Source organism: Hypomesus transpacificus, unplaced genomic scaffold (assembly GCF_021917145.1).
Source record: "Hypomesus transpacificus isolate Combined female unplaced genomic scaffold, fHypTra1 scaffold_48, whole genome shotgun sequence".
Classification (NCBI taxonomy): Eukaryota; Metazoa; Chordata; class Actinopteri; order Osmeriformes; family Osmeridae; genus Hypomesus; species Hypomesus transpacificus.
In genome coordinates this window covers 381468-401883 of record NW_025813996.1, presented here as the reverse complement: position 1 = coordinate 401883, position 20416 = coordinate 381468, and the positions used below count along the sequence as shown (strand labels likewise).

The 20416-nt window shown below is 43.5% G+C and overlaps 1 protein-coding gene across 7 annotated transcripts in view; it reads left to right on the top strand.

Moving 5' to 3' along the window:
• The first annotated feature begins 11037 nt into the window (after nt 1-11037).
• The window catches only part of LOC124465355, a 102693-nt gene continuing 93314 nt past the window's right edge, over nt 11038-20416 (top strand). For all 7 annotated transcript variants that reach the window (XR_006955785.1, XM_047017085.1, XM_047017086.1 and 4 more), the window contains exons 1-2: nt 11038-11319; nt 12240-12327. Coding sequence is in view for 6 of the 7 variants with exons in the window: in XM_047017085.1 (XP_046873041.1) it covers nt 11204-11319; nt 12240-12327 (204 nt within the window). In the remaining variant the exon portion in view is untranslated. The remainder of the gene's footprint in view (nt 11320-12239; nt 12328-20416) is intronic.

The following is a 20416-nucleotide window of genomic DNA, read 5'->3' as shown; positions in this document are numbered from 1 at the left end:
CGTTTGACTGAAACCGAGGGCCAAATATCAAGATAAATATACAGTACATACTGTATATAGACAGAATATGTATATATCTAGATATACAGTGTATATATATATATACTTCAGAAAGTATTTAGGCCCCTTTTAGCAAATTGTGTCATGATGTAGATTTAATTGTTAACAGTTCCCAATAAATTTACACTCCCTTACTCATGCCATAGTGAACGTGTTTTTTTGGCATTTTTGCAAAATCATGAGAAATCTGTCTTGTCAGGTGCATCCTGTTTCTGTTTAACTAATCCTATTCTTGTGTCTGAAACGTGATTGGACCCTACCAGTGACAAAATGAATGGATTGGATGGGGGAACACACCTGTGTGTATAAGGTGACGCAATTCAAATTGCATGGCAGGACAAAAACCAAGCCATGAATCCAATAAACTGTCTGTAGACCTCCACATGAAAATTGTGGCAAGCCATAGGTCAGGGAAAGGGTATAAAACCATTTATAAAGCTTTGAGTGTTCCCAGGCCTCAATAATTGTGAAATGGAAGATGTTTAAAACCACCAGGACTCTTTCTTGATGTGGCTGCCTGGCCAAATCGATTAACTGGGCAAGAAGGGCCTTGGTCATGGAAGTGACCAATAACCCAAAGTTCACTCGAAGAGAGCTTTGGAAGTCCTCTGCTGAGATGGGGGAACCTGCTGGAAAATACGACCATATCACCGGCACTCCATCAATCAGAAGCGTGGTGGTGGCAGCATCTTGCTATGGTGGTGCTTCTCAGCGGCAGGAATAGGGAGACTGAAGACCGCTTCAGGCGCCGCTTCGATGGCTAAACGTGAGCTGCTTTCGTTGCTGGGGCATCTGAATTTTGCAATGCGCATCATACCCCAAGGACGCGCGTTCGTGTCCCGTCTCTTGGACGTGGCTAAAAGCGTTTTTCATCTCCGAGACTGCGTAGTGTTGGACGACGGGTGCCGATCGGATTTGCGTTTTTGGAGCATGCTGTGCGAGCGTTGGAACGGTATCAGTTTTTTCTATCACGATTCCGTGGAGTTGTCCGCCGCTCTCGATTTGTATACCGACGCGGCTCCCTCAGTTGGGTTTGGGGGGTTTCATGGCAACGAGTGGTTCTCCGGAGCATGGCCCGCAGAGATAGTCTCTCTAGCTCCAGAGACTTACTCCAAGGCTTTACACGAATTATATCCAATTGTGACTGCTTGTCTATTGTGGGGGCATTTATGGTGTAGGAAGAAAATAACCGTGTTTTGTGACAACGAAGCTACCGTTTACATCATCAATAAAGGGAGGTCTTCGGTGCCTTTCATTAAACGCTTAGTCAGACGGCTAACGTGGAAATGTCATATTGCGAGCCACATTTATTCCAGGCCTAGAGAACAGAAGCGCTGACGCTCTGTCTCGTTTCAACTTTCAGGAGTTCCGAATGCTGTGCCCTCACGCGCTACCAGAAGGGTTGGCGCGTCCGCCATTCCCCCTGACTGTACTAGACTAGGCCCGGGTGCGCTGCACATCTACGTTGTATCGGCTGGTAAATACATGAGGAAGGGCATCGCCCCATCCGCATTCAAATCCTACGACGGGGAATGGCTTCAATTCTCTGGTTTCTGCGCCGCATTTGGTGTGAGTCCTATGCCTGTGAACATGTCTGTGTTGGGTGCCTTCGTAGTTCATTGCTCCGAATCACGGAAGCTGCATCCCTCCTCCATTAAAGTACTGGTGTCAGGCATTCAATTTCATGTACGTTGTTCGGAGCCCTCAGCATGCAGCCTGCTCGGGAACCCAAGTATCCGCCTGCTGATGAACGGGCTGAGGAAGCAACGTCCGGAGACCAAAGATAAACATTTACAATTCACCTTACCCCTCTTGCACACGCTGGTTTCCAATCTGAGACAAGGGTGCTTCGGGCCCTACGTCGACACTCTCCTTGAGTCAGTATTTTTCATGGCCTTCTATGGTTTTCTGCGGTGTGGGGAATTCACCACCAGGTGTGCCACTTTCTATCAATGTCGTGACCTAACCATGTCTGATGTTTCTGTGGCAAGCGACATGTTTACAATTGTCCTAAAACATTCTAAGACTGATGTTGCATGCATAGGTACCCCAATCATGATTGCTCGAACTAATTGTGCTTTTTTGTCCACTCTCCTCCATGTCCCGGTACCTGCTATGTCGCCCACGGACAACGCCATCCAGGCCCTTGTTCGTCATCCTGGTTCGCGCAACGACTCTGCGTACTGTGTGCTCGCTGTGGGCTGTCCCCGGAGCTGTACACAGCACACTGCTTCCGGATCGGGGCAGCCACCTGGGCATCATCCAAAGTGCCACTCTGAAAATGATGGGGTGTTGGTCTTCATCGGCATACGAGCGCTATGTACGCCCCAATGTCTTGGACATCATCGGTGCCCAGAGGTCTATGAGTTTTGTACGAACGGAGCCTTGCGGCCATATGGTCAAGTTTAACTGCTGCATCAATAAATGAATGGCTTTACAGATGGTGGCTGGGTCGGCTTGTTAACCCATAGCAGTAGAATATCTCTTCAGATCTCGGTTCAGGCGTGGTGATCCGCAGACGTGCTCTGATCTGGTAGCTATCAATAAGAATCCATAGTGTCTGAACCGAGATATCTCTAGAGATGCCCTGGACTCCAGGGAACGGTGGGTGCTCTGCCGACACAGTTGTTTATTCATTCTCACATAGGGACATTGATGGTACAACATGCGCCTCACGTACATCTTTGGGGTTGCCGACGGGCGCTAGAGGAATGGGTCTCTAGAGACAGCTGTAACTCTGCCCTGTATGGATGAGAGGTTACCGGATCACAATCATGGTAGAATGTCTCCGTAGATCTTGGCTCAGCACTGGTGATCCGCAGACATGCTCTGATTCGGTAGCAATCGATCAGAATCCAGCGTCCGAGTCAAGATATCTGCGGAGACACCCTGGACACCGGCCAGGGAACTGCTCTGCTGACACTTGTCATTCTCACTAGATAAAAATATCTTTGTGTTCCAGCGTACGTGCTGCCTTTTTGTACATCCTGATGGATTCGCTGACGGGCGCAAGACGGGCAGCTCTCTAGAGGTAGTTATCTGCCCGATGTCGGATGAGAAGAGTACCGGGGAGATGGTCGGTGTATTTTGCTTGTCGCAGGTGTGTGGGATGTGTGCGTGGGACGGCTCGGTAAACCGCACATCAGATGGTATGTAACACAACGGATATACACACAGTCGTAGTCATCGCTAATGCTAGCATGACCCCCGCATCCAGAAAACGCTTGTTTTCGCCACTAGTACGTACGTAGTGGGATGTCAGGGGGTCCTCCTGTGGCTCAGGAGCAGCGGCGCTTTGCTCTACACATGGCCTGGCCGAGTGGTGGCGTGTGTTTGGGGGATTATATCTCTGTTGCTGCCTGCCTCATATGTCATATATATGTGTTGCATCAAAATCTACATGTCCATGTCATGTAACAATAAATGCTCAAATCTAATACGTGATTGTCTTGACTGAACAGTTTTTCCTCCCGTCAGGAGGAAGCCCAATTTTTATAATTTTATTTTAGGACTAAAATGAGTTTGAGAATTCTGGTTTGGAATTTTTAGTTCATATATGACAGGATATTTTCCAATTTGATTGAATGCCTTTTTTATACATTATAAAATACACCAGGTGAGGCTATAGACTTGCAGACTACACAATTCCTATGATCATCCCAAGAAACAGGCAGTCAGCAAAATTCATGTTTCAGGTGTCCTTTTTATAAATTATAAAGTGCATTGACATTGGATTTGTCACTGATGTTTACTGATGTCAAAAACTACCTGCACATTGCAAATATGCTACCACATTATAATCACCAGCTACATCACAGACATGGGCATTATTTCTACCACTTTAGCCTCCTTGGTCATTTTCTTGAGGCATGGATATAGAGATCCACAAACGGGCATACGACAGGAATAATGTTTGTGTGAATTTAGTCTCCTCTTCCAGTTGTCAAGTCTTATTTATGCAATGGAAAATACAATACTATTTTACAGCATTGCATAGCACAAAGTAGAAAATACAAACGTTTATGTAACCATAGCAAACATCTTTTAGGCAGAACTGTAAGATAAGGGCTGTATGGTGAATTAGGCCTACAATCATGACAACGGGCTCAACCATTGTGCATGTTATTACTTCTGTTATGAAGTAAATGTCTAAATGTTTGTGGTGGTAAGACAATTTAACAGAAAACCAATATAATACATTTCAATCAACATAACATAGCAATTGATAACATAGGAAACAGCAGACAAATTAAGGCTACATTTTAATTTGCATGAATGTACTAGTGTTGGCCATTTGTTTAATATAATGAGAAATTGCTTTTATGATAGGCATAAGTGACAAGAATAGATAAGAAGTAGGCCTACTCCAGAGATGTAACACTTGCATGTGTATGGTAGGTACTGGGCCTTTGTTAAGGCAAACAGTTCAGACAAGAGGTAGGCTTGTATAACTATAAAAAAGCGTTTTATTTAATGACATGATTCGCTAAATACCGCACAACAACGTGCACCAGTGCCTTCGCTTCAAACAAACATACAACAAAATTTGGGTGAGACTAAAGCAGCGGCTTGCACCAGCATTCTGCAAACAGACATACATAGACATCATTAACATTACTAAACAATCTGAAAACAGTCACATTTCATCAGGCTACCCTAGATGCAAAGTCCAACAGCACTCACCATCAATATCAATCAGCAAACATTTGCCTCCACTCGCGTGCTGCCGACCGTCTGTAATTGCCTGTGCCTCCCACTAATTGTCCCAATCCCGACTTGCTCAGGTAGTGCACCTTTTATCTGCGTCCTACCTGACACCTGGCCACATATGTATCTGGCTACATTCCCCCCCTTAATTTAAAATCAGTGTCCTACTGATGAGCCTAGAAAACAACTGATAACCCATTAGCCAGCCCAGCAAATATTTCCTTCAACGCTACCGTGCAAGCTTGTCTAATGGGGCCAGCGCCTACTAAAGCAGCCCCAACCTCCCCTGGATTGATTGCTGATCTCGGCATGTTGAAAGGGTTGGAACGGTCCCCCTGGTAGACCTCCTCACCGGTACTGGTGAGGGCAACTCCTCCTCCCCTTCACTTCCATCCGCATCCTCCAGCTCCTCAGCACTACTGGGCCCCCCAGATGTCTTTCCTTGAGAGTGTGTGTTCTGGCCTGACCCTCTGACTCACACCATCCCCATCTCCTCCTCCTCACTACAGCTCTCCGCTGATCCCTGGCCGAGCGGCTTGGGTGGGCGGACATTATCATGTTCATCCCGTTCCTCCGGCTGAACTCCAGGGCCACACAATCTCAATTTCGTCCTATTCAAATTCCTTGGCTGTTTTGAATTGTCAATTGGGACTACTTAGTAAACATCTTTCCCATGAGCCAACTATGCCAGCCCCCTATGCGGGACAGGGCACACGTCGTGAATCTCATGCCTTCCCGTGAACTGGCGGTTACGCATATACACTAGCCGCCCCGGCTCTAAGACACTGTTTCTTGCAGGAGGCCCCACATACTTGCGCCGAGCTTCCGCTGCTTGTTCCAACTTCCTCACTTACGAACAGCCTGTTCGTAAGCAACCTGCAAACGTTGTTGGTGCTCCAGCACCCAGTCATTCACTTCTTCTTGGACCCCACTATCCTCCTCCCTCCCCAACATGACATCTAATGGCAGATAGGGAGCTTTTCCAAATAAAAGAAAATGGGGTGAGTATCCTGTACTTCGATGCTCTGTGTGTTGTAGGCATACACAACTTCAGGAAGATACTCCACCCATTGCCTCTTTTTCTCAGGGGGCAGGACACGAAGGAGGTCATGCAGAGTCCTGTTAAAACGCTCGCACTGGCCATTGCCTTGGGGATGGTATGGGGTGGTTCTACTTTTCTTCATTCCATACAGTCTACACAACGACCGTACCACTTCCGCTTCAAAGCATTTTCCTTGGTCAGAGTGAATCCTGGCAGGGACCATAGGGCTGAATCCAGTGCTTCACTAAACACTTGGCCACCGTGATGGCACGCTGGTCCTGTGTCGGTACCGCCACGGTGAATTTGGAAAAGACATCGGTAAGAATCAAGACATTTTCCCGCCCATCCGATGAGGGCTCCAGGACGGTGAAGTCCATTGCAACCACATCCAAGGGCTTGTAAGCCAACATATTTCCCATGGCTGTCGCCACTTTGGGCTGTTGCGCTTTGGACACAATGCATCTCTCACAAGACTTGCAGTAGTTCTCCACATCCGCGTACATTTTAGGCCAGTAGCAATGACTGCGCACCAGCTTAAAGGTCCGTTCAATGCCCTGGTGCCCATGCTCATCATGCATTTTAACTAATACCTCTCCCTGTAATGAGGCTGGTAAGACTATCTGCTTCATCTGCCCCTCTTGTTGATCCTCCCTCACCCGATATAAAACTCCCTCCCGCACCACCAGCCTGTCCCACTGTCTCACCAACTCCACAGTTCTAGGGGGTTCTTCCCCCCTTTCTGCTAGTGTAGGCCTCTAGTCCCTAGCCCAATATTTTAAGAAAGAAGAGATCACCGGGTCAATTCTCTGTAGTGTCGACAGGGCTTCCTTACTATAAAGAGGAAAACTGGGGGTGGATGCTTGCTCGGCGTCAAGGGGCACTGCAGTTTCTTCACATAAGGCAGATAGATGAGGAACTGAAAGGGCACCACGCGTGTCCTTAAAAGTCTGGACCACATGATCCTCTGGAGACTAGGCTTCTGTGTATTGTCTGGATAAGGCATCAGCCCCAGCGTTCTGACTCCCAGGGCGGTAAACAATTTGAAAATCAAACTGAGCAAGTTCAGACACCCAGCGCTGCTCTACAGCCCCTAGCTTTGCTGTTTTAAGATGACTCAGGGGATTGTTGTCCGTAAAAACAGTGAACCCGTTTCCAGTTAAGTACTCCCTAAATGTACCAGTGACAGCCCACTTCAGCCCCAGTAGTTCCAGCTTCATTGCACTGTAGTTGTCCATGTTCCGTTCTGACCGACGAAGGCCCCTACTGGCATAGGCCACCGGCCTCCTCTGGCCATTAGACAACTGGGACAACACTGCTCCTAATCCTTGATGACTGGCATCAATCTCCACAAAAAAAGGCTGAGAAACATTGGCGTACCCCAATACCGGTGCAGTGGTCAGTCTCAACTTCAGGGCTTCAAAAGCCTCTTGACAGGCAGAATCCCAGCTCTGGCTGAACAAGTGTGCTGGGAAGTATTTCTTTTGGTTCTTTGATGGACCCAATGCCGAGAGTGCATGCAGGGGGCCAGCCATGCTTGCAAAATTCCTCACGAATCTCCGATAAAAACTTGCAAAGCCCAAAAAGGATTTCAGTTCTGATAGATTCTGAGGCCTACGCCATTCTGCCACAGCACGGATTTTCTCGGGATCAGTGGACACCCCTTCGGATGAGATGACATGGCCCAAGTAAGACACTTGAGATCTAAAAAATGAACACTTCCCCAATTTGACTTTAAGATTAAAGTGTTCAAAGCGTGACATAACCAGGTCAAGACGTCCCAGATGCTGCTCAAACGTGGAAGAAAAACCCACAACATCGTCCAAATAGAGCAACAGGGACTGGAACCTCTGATCACCAAAAATCCTCTCCATCAGTCTTTGGAATGTCCCTGGTGCATTACAAAAACCAAAGCCCATTCATGTAAATTCATAGAGCCCAAACGGTGTACAAAAGGCAGATTTTGGCCGATCTCTTTCCATCACTTCAACTTAGGTATCTCCGCTCACCAAGTCCAGCGTTGAAAACAACTTGGCTCCACTTTGGGAATCTAAGGACTCCTCAATGCGTGGGAGCAGGAATGAATCCTTTCTTGTCTTGGCATTCAGCTGCCTATAATCCACGCACATCCTCATTGAACTGTCTTTCTTCTTCACAATCACCAAGGGGGAGGAATAGGGGCTGCTACTTTCCCTGACTATACCCTGTTCCAAAAGCTGTTTAATATTACTTTTTACTTCCTCATATTGACTGGGCGGTATCCTCCTATAACGCTGGCTAACTGGGGCATTATCAGTTACAGGGATTTCATGTTGAATGACTCTAGTGCAGGGGTACTCAATTAGAAACTCAAAAGGTCCACTCACCAAATTTCCATTCAGTCGAGGGTCCGGAACGGACCATGGTTTATTTTTCTTGCCCTTACCTCTCCCATTGACTCCCTTTCAAAATTGACTTAGGTTTAGGCACAGTGCCCGTGCCCCTGGGCATCTTTCTCCCATAGACCAGAGTATGGGGGGTACTTTTGTTCAGTGTCTATGCTTTGTGTCATAGTGACGTTTCATGTTAGCTCTACCACTTTTGACAAGGGCAACCATCTCATTGCAGATTAAACACATCGGTTTTGTGCTCCCCACAGGCAACACAAATGCGTTCTTGTCAGTCCATTCCGTCTGAAATTTGCGATTTTTCAGAATTAACTTTTCGCTGGGTTTTGTCACGCCATTATTTTTGCTAAAGAAGAACAGGTAGGCTAGCTACCATTAGCAAATCGATTAGCCTGCGTTGTTGCAAATGACAAACACAACCTGCGTGACCCACAGAGGTTGCGGCCAACGTTGAGTGAGTGAGTTGTCATGGTGATTGCTATTACAGCTCCTGATTGGATCTTTGGATTGGACACAGAAGATAGAAACCACATCTAGTAGGAAAACCATAGACATAATAAATAGTGTACAGGCTATGAAAAATGTGCCGGTTAAAATGGAAACGTTCCGTCAAACCCAATCAACTCCATTGGCTAATAATATATCGGCTAAAGGTCCGGGTCCGGATAGGAAGCCGCCTGGGTCCGGACTCGGACCGCGGTCCGCCATTTACTGACCCCTGCTCTAGTGCATCCCAGGTCAGCATCTGATGTAGCAAACACATGTGAGTATTTACACAGTAACTGCTTACAGTATCTTGCAATATGACCAACCATTTGGCACTTGAAACAAATAGGTCTACCTGAGGAGTCAAAGGCCGGCTGTTGTCTGGGTCTGTCACTCCTGCCCCCTCCCCCCTGCATACTGGATAAGGTCTGGGACAAGTCATCTATCTGAACTTGTTGCCGCTTAATGATGTCAAGGATCTCGGCTAACATTGGGTCAGATTTCAGAGTCACCGCCATAACTGCATTAGACTGAACTACTGGCTCTGCCTCTACTTCGCAAGAATTCACTACCCTTCGGACCCGTTCCCCAGCCCCGTTACCAACCTCTCCCCACTAGGTGGCCTCCTTCCTAATATAAAAAAAAAAAATATTGGGTTGATGACGTATTGTCTTGCTGAGCTCTCTACGTAGAGCAACGTCAGAGACATTCTCGGCAAACTGGTCACGGAGGGTGGAATTGTTGCACCAGGTTTGTTCCACTGGGCAATATTTAATCTCTTCCATGATGGCCAAGAGCGCATGTGAATATTCCCGAATGGATTCCCCTTGTCTCTGTCTTCTATCAAAGAATTGCCTCTGCAACCTGGTAAGTGACTGGGGTCGCTCATATATCTCTTTGAGTATGTCAAGGATACGTTGGGGGTCCTTTCTATCCACCTGAGGGCGGTACCTAATTTCCTGTCTAGCCTCACCCCCCAAGTGTTCATAAATACAAACAGCCTTATCAGTGCCTTCATAAGGGCGGAAATTCAGAACAGCATTGATGTCATCCAACCACTCATAAAATACTGCACTAGACCCACCCGTAAATATTTTACATTTTCTTTCTTTTGGCACAAAAATCACACAGTCTTTGGACATAGAAACAGAGGCACCACTCCCACTGCTGGAGGGGCGATCCATTGTAGCTATTTGGGGGGATGGGGCAGCCTGGGACTGCAATTGTTCCAACAAAGCCTCATTTGTGTCTTTTGTCTGCCTGCACCCTTTCCTTGAGCGCCTGAAGCTCAGCTTGAACCTCCGGATCAGACATGATTTCCAAAAGTCAGATAGTTTATTGATATCCTTCTTTTTCCCTATGGTAAGCTTGCTTGCTCGCTCTTTCCTGCCCCCAGTCCTTTGGGTCTTCGTACTCACCACTGCTTTAGTCTCAAAAAATAAAAAAATATAAAAAATAAAAGTATCTCAGAATCACAGCTTAGGCACTGGCCAATCAAACCTGTCTCCCGCCTGAACAGTTTCTCTTCAAAAATCACCCTACTCGCAGCGCCAAACTGTAACACTTGCATGTGTATGGTAGGTACTGGGCCTTTGTTAAGGCAAGAGGTAGGCTTGTATAACTATAAAAAAGCGTTTTATTTAATGACATGATTCGCTAAATACCACACAACAACGTGCACCAGTGCCTTCGCTCAAACAAACATACAACAAAATTTGGGTGAGACTAATTCAGCGGCTTGCACCAGCATTCTGCAAACAGACATACATAGACATCATTAACATAATGAAACAATCCGAAAACAGTTACATTTCATCAGGCTACCCTAGACGTAAAGTCCAACAGCACTCACCCTCAATATCAATCAGCAAACATTTGCCTCCACTTGTGTGCTGCCGACCGTCTGTAATTGCCTGTGCCTCCCACTAATTGGCCCAATCCCGACTTGCTCAAGTAGAGCACCTTTTATCTGAGTCCTACCTGACACCTGGCCACATATGTATCTGGCTACAGAGATGACGGAGCATTTTAATTGTGATCTGAGAAATATAGGTACCAAATCCATTGAGAAGAACTGTCATCACCAGCTGCACCATGGCCACTGCGCAATCTATATAATTCCAGGAATCTGTGTGGGTGTGTGTTTATGTGTCTGCCAGCAATTTTATCACAGGGACTGTGCACTGTCAATAGTTCAAGTAATCTGTATTTATGTGTTTCACTGACATCTTCAGCACCAACTGCATCACGGGCACTGTGCACGCGTATGTTTAATGTCATTCCTACTTCTATGACGAAAATGATTAGGCTACTTGAATATGGCTATAGCTCCTCCCCTATTTCCCAGTGCCTCTTCAGCCGTCTGAGCCTCTGTAGTCAGGGCTAAAGGACACTGCAGAATTATGCCAAAACCTATACGATACAAGACTGAATTTAACAATATCCTTTTATGTATTTACATTGAATAGGTTTATATGGAATATTTTAAATTCCATGTCCTGATGCGCTTCGTTTTTGTGTTGTTATGTCAAACATGAGGAGACAAACTTCATGGCAGGAGGATATAGCCCGAAACTTTTCCAGACTGTTTCTGAGAAGTAAATCTCAGGATCACGAGAAAACAGACGAGGAAGATATCAGGTTAGAAACTATCATTACAAATCATAACATCAACAAGGTTTTCTAAACGTTTTACGTATTTTCTCACGGGAGGCTACAGCTTTTTGCGACGATGTATTAAACAGCTTACGATGTGAAATTAGAGGACGATAGATCTTGGCATAAGACGCGAGTAGCCTTAGCAGTTAATGTACAGTGTGCTACTTCCTACATCTGAATGATATTGAAGACGTATATGTATTCAGTATTTACTATGTTTATTAACTTCATTCCCGAAATAATAATTCAAGCTAAAGTAAACAGCATCCTGAGTATTAACGTGCCAATCAAGCAGCGGCTACTGCATCAACTGGCACACATTCTGACCATCTGTCACCCTAAAGAAACAATTGTGTTGTTGTAACCCCCTCCACAGTCACAATGGCCCCATGCAAAACACAGCTTCCACTGGCTGTGATACCGGCTAGATAAAAGAGTATTTTAAGTCAATTTGTATTGCAAGGCCCAGAGAATGTCTCAAATAGAAATATCACACAACTGTGGCTCTGAAATTTATTTGACAAGCACAGGTACGGCTACAGTACCATTCACGTACAGTAGGAGGGCCAGCACTGTCTCTGATTGCTACACCTGCCTCAGGTACCACCTTTTGAAAACTGCAGCCCCCAGAGACTTGTGCAAACACGATACATCCCAAACAGGTTTAGTCAGGTATTGTGGTTCTGCAAGGAGTTATGTCCAGCTGTCAAAGCTGTAGACAATGCACACTATCACAGTTTACTGTGGAAATCCTATGCAAAAAAACTAGCTGCATAATATGGGATTGTGCAGGATCCAAAAATGACAAGAATGGCAATTACTCAGTTATTTTAGACTAGTACTGCCAAGAGGATTGCATTTTATGTTTTAGCCTATGATCTATTGTTTTGGTTTTTATCCAGTCCCAATGGCCAGGAGAACGGAGTCTGCAACCTAAGCAGTGGGCCAAGTGATGGGGACCCATCCCTGCTACAGGAGCACCTATCCAAGGTACAAAACATACCGTACAGTAGCACCCCACTTCACTGCACAATAACACATAGAGGCCAAACCACTAAACCAGGCAGATGTGGTCAGTATAGCTGTCCTAGATGTAGCTTCTGTGCTGTATGAGGAGAGAATGTAAACACAGACGGAAGCTGTAACATCAGCGTTACTGGAGCGGGGTGTCGAGGACAACAGGGAAATGCACGTGGTATCTGCTGAAATTTGTATGAGGGTTGCATAAGATGTGGCCCTAGGGCTCTCTTGAAGCTCTCATACCCTGAGGCAGTGTGTGTTTTTGTGTGTGTGCCCCTTTTTTGCCTGTGTCTGAGTGAGTTGGTGTGTGTGTGTGTGTGTGTGAGTATACAGTATGAGAAAAAGTGAGTGTGCACGTGTGGTTCCAGAAGCTTTACATGGAATTTAACCAGTGGGGACCAAGTGGGGTTTTGCTTGCAGAACTCATACTTTTTACTTTTTTGACTAATTATGGACACAGGCACTTCAATAGTATTTACAAAAAGTATTCCAAATAATATGATCAGTTTGGATACCATCAGTTATGTGTGGTTGTCAATAACAGCTTTCACCACCAATCCCCCCCCCCCCGCACCTTTTCTTTTATTAAAATCAATGCCCTCCCTTGAGCAGATTTACGTAGTAAGTCTTTGATATGAAACTGGGTAAGGTAACAGGTAGCTACTTTGTCTGTTGAATACAGTCTTATCTTTCAGCTCCTAAATTTGCTTGTAGGAGAACTAGCAGTCGGTGCTCTGGTGGGTTTGGTGCTCTCAACGCCATCAATCAGATTGGTAGCTCTGTCACAGAATGAGCTCTTGCTCTACTCTATATACTCAGCAACTCAGCAGAGAGAGATGTGGTTATACTGTAAGAGATCAAATGTCGTCCCTGCTAAATCAGGCCAGCTCCCCCTTTGATGGGGGATATTAACCACAAGCAAGGTATTGACCTGGGAGAAAGTTGCAAATGAGTGTGCTGCCCTTTCTTATTTTATTATGAGCTTCCAATAGTGTTGTGTGTATAGTCCACAAGATAGTCCATTTGCACCAAGCTCACGTCAACATCTCATGTGAGTAGTTGAGATGCCTGTGTATACATGTGTGTGTGTGCACGTGTGGGAGTGTGGGTGTACTGCACTCTCATGACCAGGAGGAGCTATATTAGGAGCACTTAAAGACTCTCCAGAGTTTGGGAATGCTGCAATCATTACTGATGGTAGAACAACATCCAGAATTGCCTTGAGTACTATCTCATTCCCATTCCCCTGAAATCCTCCAACTCTTTTTCACACGGCCTTCCATAATGTCACTTAGCCGCAACGTGTGGTTGTTGAAGTGGACCACTTTGTCATACGCTGATTTTGACATATTTTCTCGTGTCACACTGTGCTTATTTACAGTGGAAACAGCAGGCATTTACTGTGAAGACTGAAAACATTGATAGTTTCTGGAACCTTTAAGAAATTGTGACACATGATAACAATAAATTATGAAACTCTCTCTCAGAGTGGCAAATTATAAGCTAAAGTTGGGCATACTCTGCTTTGCATGATTCTGTGTGCATTTCTTAGCGTGGTGTGATTTTGTAAAAACATTTGGCTTGTGACCCTTTTCTGCTGGTAAAATGACTGTTCTTGGAAAAATAAAGTAGGTCAACAGCAACATTGAAAGAGGCTATTCTCCCCCTCAGTTTGTTGGCTTTGTCAGAAGGCCAAACAAGCAGAGAATGGGTTAATCAAAAGACACAGTTCTTTCCCCTTCCTCTGACTTGCGGCTGGTACTCTAAGCGGTGAGAGCGAGGGAGAGAGTTAGAAGTAGCAAGGGAGAGAGAGACTACAGTCGGCAGAGAGTGAGACGGAGATGAAGGAAGAGAGGATGTGAACGAGGGCGTCTGTCTTATGGCGGGAATGTTTTCATCAGGATGACTAGGTCTCCTTTTGTATCTTCTTTTCTGAGGTGTGTTCTTGTTTTCCCGTTTTCAATACACACAGGCTAGTGTTTTCTTTAAATATCAAGTACTACAGTCGTGGCCAAAAGATTTGGCAGTGACATAATAATTTTTGCCGAAAAAAGCTTTTAAAACCTGTTCAATGTGCATTATTGTTTTCCAGTATTCAATAGAAACATGTGAAAAACTTTCCTCAAATACTAAATCAGCAAACTTTGCAAAACACAACATTTGTCACTGCCAAAACTTGAGGCCTTGACTTGACCCCAGTTCCATCTGTAGCCAGCCCCTTCATATTTTCAAAGAAAGCTTTCAGGTGAAAAGTTGTGGGTGGGGAACTCTTCATAAATATTCATTTTGGGGCCTCCTAAAACGCTAAAAGTGAAACTTGTATTTGTTTACTAAACATAACTTAACACAGGGGCGTCGTTAGACCCTTTTTACAGGGGCACGTGTCCAGTATAAATCTGCTATGCCCCAGTAAAATGGAAAGTTTTAATTTTAACAATTTACTTTATTAGTCAATGCATTCATTAATGTAGATAATCCCGAAAGAAAATTAACGGAATATCTCAATCAACGCTTGTAAAGTCAAAGCAGTTTAACCGAAAACACAAAGCTTGCATTAACTATATGTCCCTGCCAAAGCTGATATCAAACTTGCGTCCCTGAACTGTTATATATAGTGGGTTAAGCAAGGGGAGTTTCTATAGTGGTAGGCAGGTGGCTGAGCGGTTAGGGAATCGGGCTAGTAATCAGAAGGTTGCCAGTTCGATTCCTGGCTGTGTCAAATGACGTTGTGTCCTTCACCCTACTTGCTTCGGGGGAACTTACTTACTGTAAGTCGCTCTGGGTAAGAGCGTCTGCTAAATGACTAAATGTAAATGTATAGTGGCCTGTGCCCCAGTACAGTTTTATGTCTAACAACGCCACTGACTTAACAGTTAATGCTACACAACTAGCAACTTTCACTCTGAGTAGAACTATAACAAATAGTTTAAGAAGCATGTATATAGTTAGTTAATATTTTCTTAAAATACTGGGACATTATAGACTATGTAGGCACGCCCCGGATTAAAAGGCTTGGTAGTCAAAGCTAGGTAGACCCAGAGCCAAATAAAAAGAGAGTTGGGACACTTCCATAGACTTCCATTGTAATCGAAGAAGGCAGAAGTAAGCGTGTCATTTGCGACCCAAACATTGTATTTTGCTACGATCAACCCCATTCATGTTCAGTGTTACAAATCAAGCTGTTTTGAAAATAGTTTTTAAAGTAATGTAGTAATTTGATCAATTTACCACCAACTTGCTTCGTAACACTGAACATGAATGGCGTAGGTTAATAGTTTGTGAAAGACCCAGAAAAACACAAGTTTCCGACGAGGCAAAATCACAGACAATTTTGGAATCCCTGCCGGACGCATTTTTTAGGTCTCAAAAAGAGGACGGGTAAAAGAGGACGTCTGGTCATCCAAATGTTATATAGCCAGCTTTACTTGAAGTTTATTGTAAGATATAGCTTGATAGATTCTACATGCACATCTGATTAGAGTTAGCAACAGTGAATTGCAGATTAAGGGGTCCCTTATCGTCCAGCTAGCTGTCGACGCTCGGCAGGAATTTCAGGTGCACTCACTAAAAACAAACTTGATCCTCTCACTGGACATATTGCATAATAAAATGTTTTATTGAATGCAATTGGTTGCGTTGTATATTCTGTTCTATTTACCAAACTCCTTTCTTGTCTTAAATTGAGCTGGTGTGAGCTACAGTATGGTAGCTTGCATAGCCATTTCTAGCTCTGCTTCACAATATTGCTGCCTAGTGTTATGAGTTGATGTAATACATTCAAACAGATTGCCAGCAGTGTTTTTTTTGCGAGCTACTTGAACCAAGTGATCATGTGTAGCCGAGATCATAGTGTCGTAGCTCTCTTTTTATATGGCTCTGGCCCATTGGTTGCGAATCGTCGCTCGCGCGTCATTATGGTATGTTCACATCGTGCAGTCGCGACTCCGTCACTTGCTTTCCATGTGAAATCAATGGAATGCTTCACTTCATCGTGCTGTTGTTCCGTTTATTGACAACAGCCTGTCACTGTTGTCAATAAATTATTTTTTAAATTCGCACATACCTATTTTTTAGGCGCATGCGAGTGAAATGCTTGCACACCCTGACAACCCCTCTTTGTGAGATGTGAAAATCTCAAAAGGGCAATTGTACGTCAAAATGGGTTTAGCCAAGTTTGAGTATTACCTACAGTGATTAAACAAGAAAAAAATGACTTTCTAATTGAGGTACTCGTTAACTAGATCTTTCCTTCTAAATCCATAAACAGTTACTAGTGAGGAAAGAAATGGTTGCGTATCGGAACACACACATTATGTTTCAGATTGGGAAAAATGTAGAGAAATGCTCTCGGCAGCAAATTCTGAAAAAAGGGTCTTTAACATTAGCTTCTGGGTAGACATGCTGCTTTTTGTTCCTAGAGTTAGAGAGATAGGGTTCTAGAAAGTCCTGTCTGTCCTTAATGTCCTTGTCATAATTGTGATGAACCCCACATTGCGTCTGACAGTGTGACGCATATTAACAGTTCACTGTGAAGTATGTTTTATTGTTGACTGTTGTGAGTCACAGCTGGGTCATGGTATGGTGTAATAGAGTATGGTATGTAATGGTATAATAGAGTTTTGGGTTTCCACTTTTATTTTGAAAAAATGCGTTAATTTTTTATTAGTTTAGTAACATTTACATTTTACATTTAGCAGACGCTCTTATCCAGAGCGACTTACAGTAAGTACAGGGACATTCCCTCCGAGGCAAGTAGGGTGAAGTGCCTTGCCCAAGGACACAACGTCATTTGGCACGGCGGGGAATCGATCCGGCAACCTTCTGATTACTATCCCGACTCCCTCACCGCTCAGCCATCTGACTCCCTATTGCTATTATTAATATCAGTTTATTTTGAAGTTACGGGTGCTGGGTATCAATACTTGTACATACAAGTACAAGTATGTCAGAGATTTGGTGCATACATCTAATACTGTGTGGCAAAGTGCCATTATGACATACTACATCTGGTAGCATTTAGCAGCATGCTCTGCTGGCTATTTTGATTATAATTCAGTGCGCAGCGGAGGACGAGGGTACAAAAGTGGACCAATATGAACCTGTCTGTTCAGTTCAAGACTCAAACTGATGAGATTTCTTCAAGCTTCCCCTGGACTAACTGTTATTGGGATGTTATTTGGGCTCTGTGGTTGAGATGTTGTTGTTGCTCTGTAGTTGAAGTGTTATTGTTGCTCTGTAGTTGATATGTTATTGTTGCTCTGTAGTTGAGGTGTTATTGTTGCTCTGTAGTTGAGATGTTATTGTTGCTCTGTAGTTGATGTTATTAGGCCTCTGTGGTTGAGATGTTATTGGGCGTCTGTGGTTGAGATGTTATTGTTCCATGTGCCGGAATAAACACAGGCAGTTCTGTATTTCTGATCCTGGATTTTCAGTTGTACTTTCTCTACCCATGGATCGTAATTCTCTGAAAGCAAAACATAGCCAGTTGTAATAAAATTAGGGCTGTCAAGCGATTAAAATATTTAATCTCGATTAATCGCAGTATTTCTCATGACTAATCGCGATTAATCGCAAACTATTTAATCTGTTAAAATGTTAACCCAATAAATGATTACAAAAAGCAAAACATTAAAAGGGTGTTCTTAAAAACTTCAAATAGGCCTAACTGGATGATAATGTCCATATAAGAAGTTCAGATGGAACACAACTTAAATTGTGAGTGAGTTTTATTCACTCACTATACTGCTGTAGCTATCTACAAAATTTGACATCTGGAAAAAATAATAATTTAAGACATGTTGTCTCATAGCCTACTACGATATCCTGCTCCATAATATTCAAATCTCACTCGAACATAATTCAGATACTCAAGCAACCACAGATTGACCTTAATATTGAACAAGACAGTTTCTATTTTGTTGAACTCAGTCAGCTGCTCGCTTCTTTTGCGAGTGTTGTCTGCCATTTGTTACAGGAGCAAACGCTGCTGCTGCTACAGTGCTAACGCTGCTGCTGCTAGCTGTGTGCTTTGCTTGCATGCGATAGAAAAGGCTGGAAGTACTCCGGTGATAACTAAACTCAGCCTGACAATCATTACCCACAGCCTTGGTTTAGTCAACCGAGCCGTCTCGCAACTTCTTAAAATGGAATTTCCCATCTAAAAGCCCCTCTCTCCATCATTTAGCTACTGTCGGCAGTCTAAGTCATTTGACGACAGGCAATTCCCAGGGTCAAAAAGAAACTTGTGTTAACGGCACTATTTTTTTTCCCGCGTTAAAGGGAGATTGCGCTAATGCGTTATTTACGTGTTAACTTTGACTGCCCTAAATAAAATCATCATGCATTTAGATTGTTATTAGTCAAATTTTATTTAATCATAGAACATAAAGGAATTAAAATTCTATACAGAGTATTCATATCTCATACCCCTTAAAGCCCCTTTTTGAAGTTTGAATGTTTCTCCATATCACTGAGGATGTAAAAGACGATGTTACATGATAGATTTCTCTTGACTTTGCTAATCAGTGTTCCTCATCAGTGTCTACAACTTTACTGTTAAAGCGGGTGTAGGAAAGGTTTGCAGGCTAACTATTTTAGCTATAACGATTGCAACAATGCCAAACGATTCAGACCCTAACATCCCACCCCTTCCCTTCAAAGCCACTCCCAAAAAACACATGACTAAAGAACTGCTGGGAGAATAGTCTAGTTAGTCCACGAGAGAGAGAGCTTTTGAGAGACCAGCTTCATTTTTTCCTCCATGTCGCATTCAAATGTAAGAACACACTCAACACTATCATAATGAACATAAAGATGGATAACCTTAGTACTCACTACTTTCATGCTAGCATGTTAGTATTAGGAAATTCTATAATAGAGTTTTAACCTATTGCTGCGCTGTACAAAAAAAAAAAAAAAAAAATGCACTTTTTCTGTAAATTATACGTGTTTTTTTCTGTATTTATGAATGATAGGAAATGCAGATAGAAAGACAATGGCAAACTGTAAATTTATAATTTTACATAAAAAATATAGCCAAATGTTGTTACTTAAAAATACACTAAAATGTCAGTTTTTTTTTACAGATATTAATAACATTTTCATGAAAATGTTCTTTCTGTTAAAACACACAACTTCACTTCAATAAAACTAGCTATTTTAACAGTTATTTTGCTGATATTTACTTTCATCCCACAGACAAATAACTTAATAACATAATTTTTGGTTTAGACATAGGAACCTTGAATTGTGAACTTAGCTCGGCTAGTTGAAGTCATGCAATCCCAGCATGCACCAGTCAATATCAAAGTCTACAAAAGCCTGCAAAAGCCTTTTTGGGGCTATCTCGTTGTTTATGATCATTGACCAATGCACTTTTAGTTAAGCTCTCTCTTGGAAGTCGCTTTTGATAAAAGCATCTGCTAAATGAATAAATGTAAAGACACCAGAGTAGGAGGAAGGAAATTTGATTAGATAGTTGTGTAGCGGCAGTTTAAAGGTTTAAGCTTAATTAGATAAGCATTGTTTGGAGTTTTGTTGTTGTGTTCGTTCTATTTTGATATGTGTAATGTGATGGTCTGTAGTTTGGATACATTAAGTGTTCACCCTGTGTGTGAATGTTGTCCAGTTAGATGCATGGACGGATTAAGAAACCACGGGCCCCTGGGCCTGGACGTGTCAAGGGCCCCCCTCCCCCCCCCTGCAAAAAAAAGGCAGTTTTTTTGTGTTTTTTTACGCCGTTCATTTTTTTCTCGCGAGATTAACGCGAGATTAATTTGTTCAAAAAACTGTTCAAAATATTTTTTTTAAGCTCATATAAGGAATCTCACTTGTCCTAGTTAAGGCCTACCAGTAAAACATATTTAAAGGATCATACAGTGAAATGTTATGATGTGTTATGATTGAGGGGCTCCATTCAGACAGATCAGAGGTGGATAACATCATAATGGGGTCTTCATGAAGAACAACTTTACAGAAATGCCACATAAACAGCGCATTTGTGTGTAGGTTGGGGGTGGGGGTGGGGGTGCTTAGACAGAGCTCTAATGCTATCGTTTTG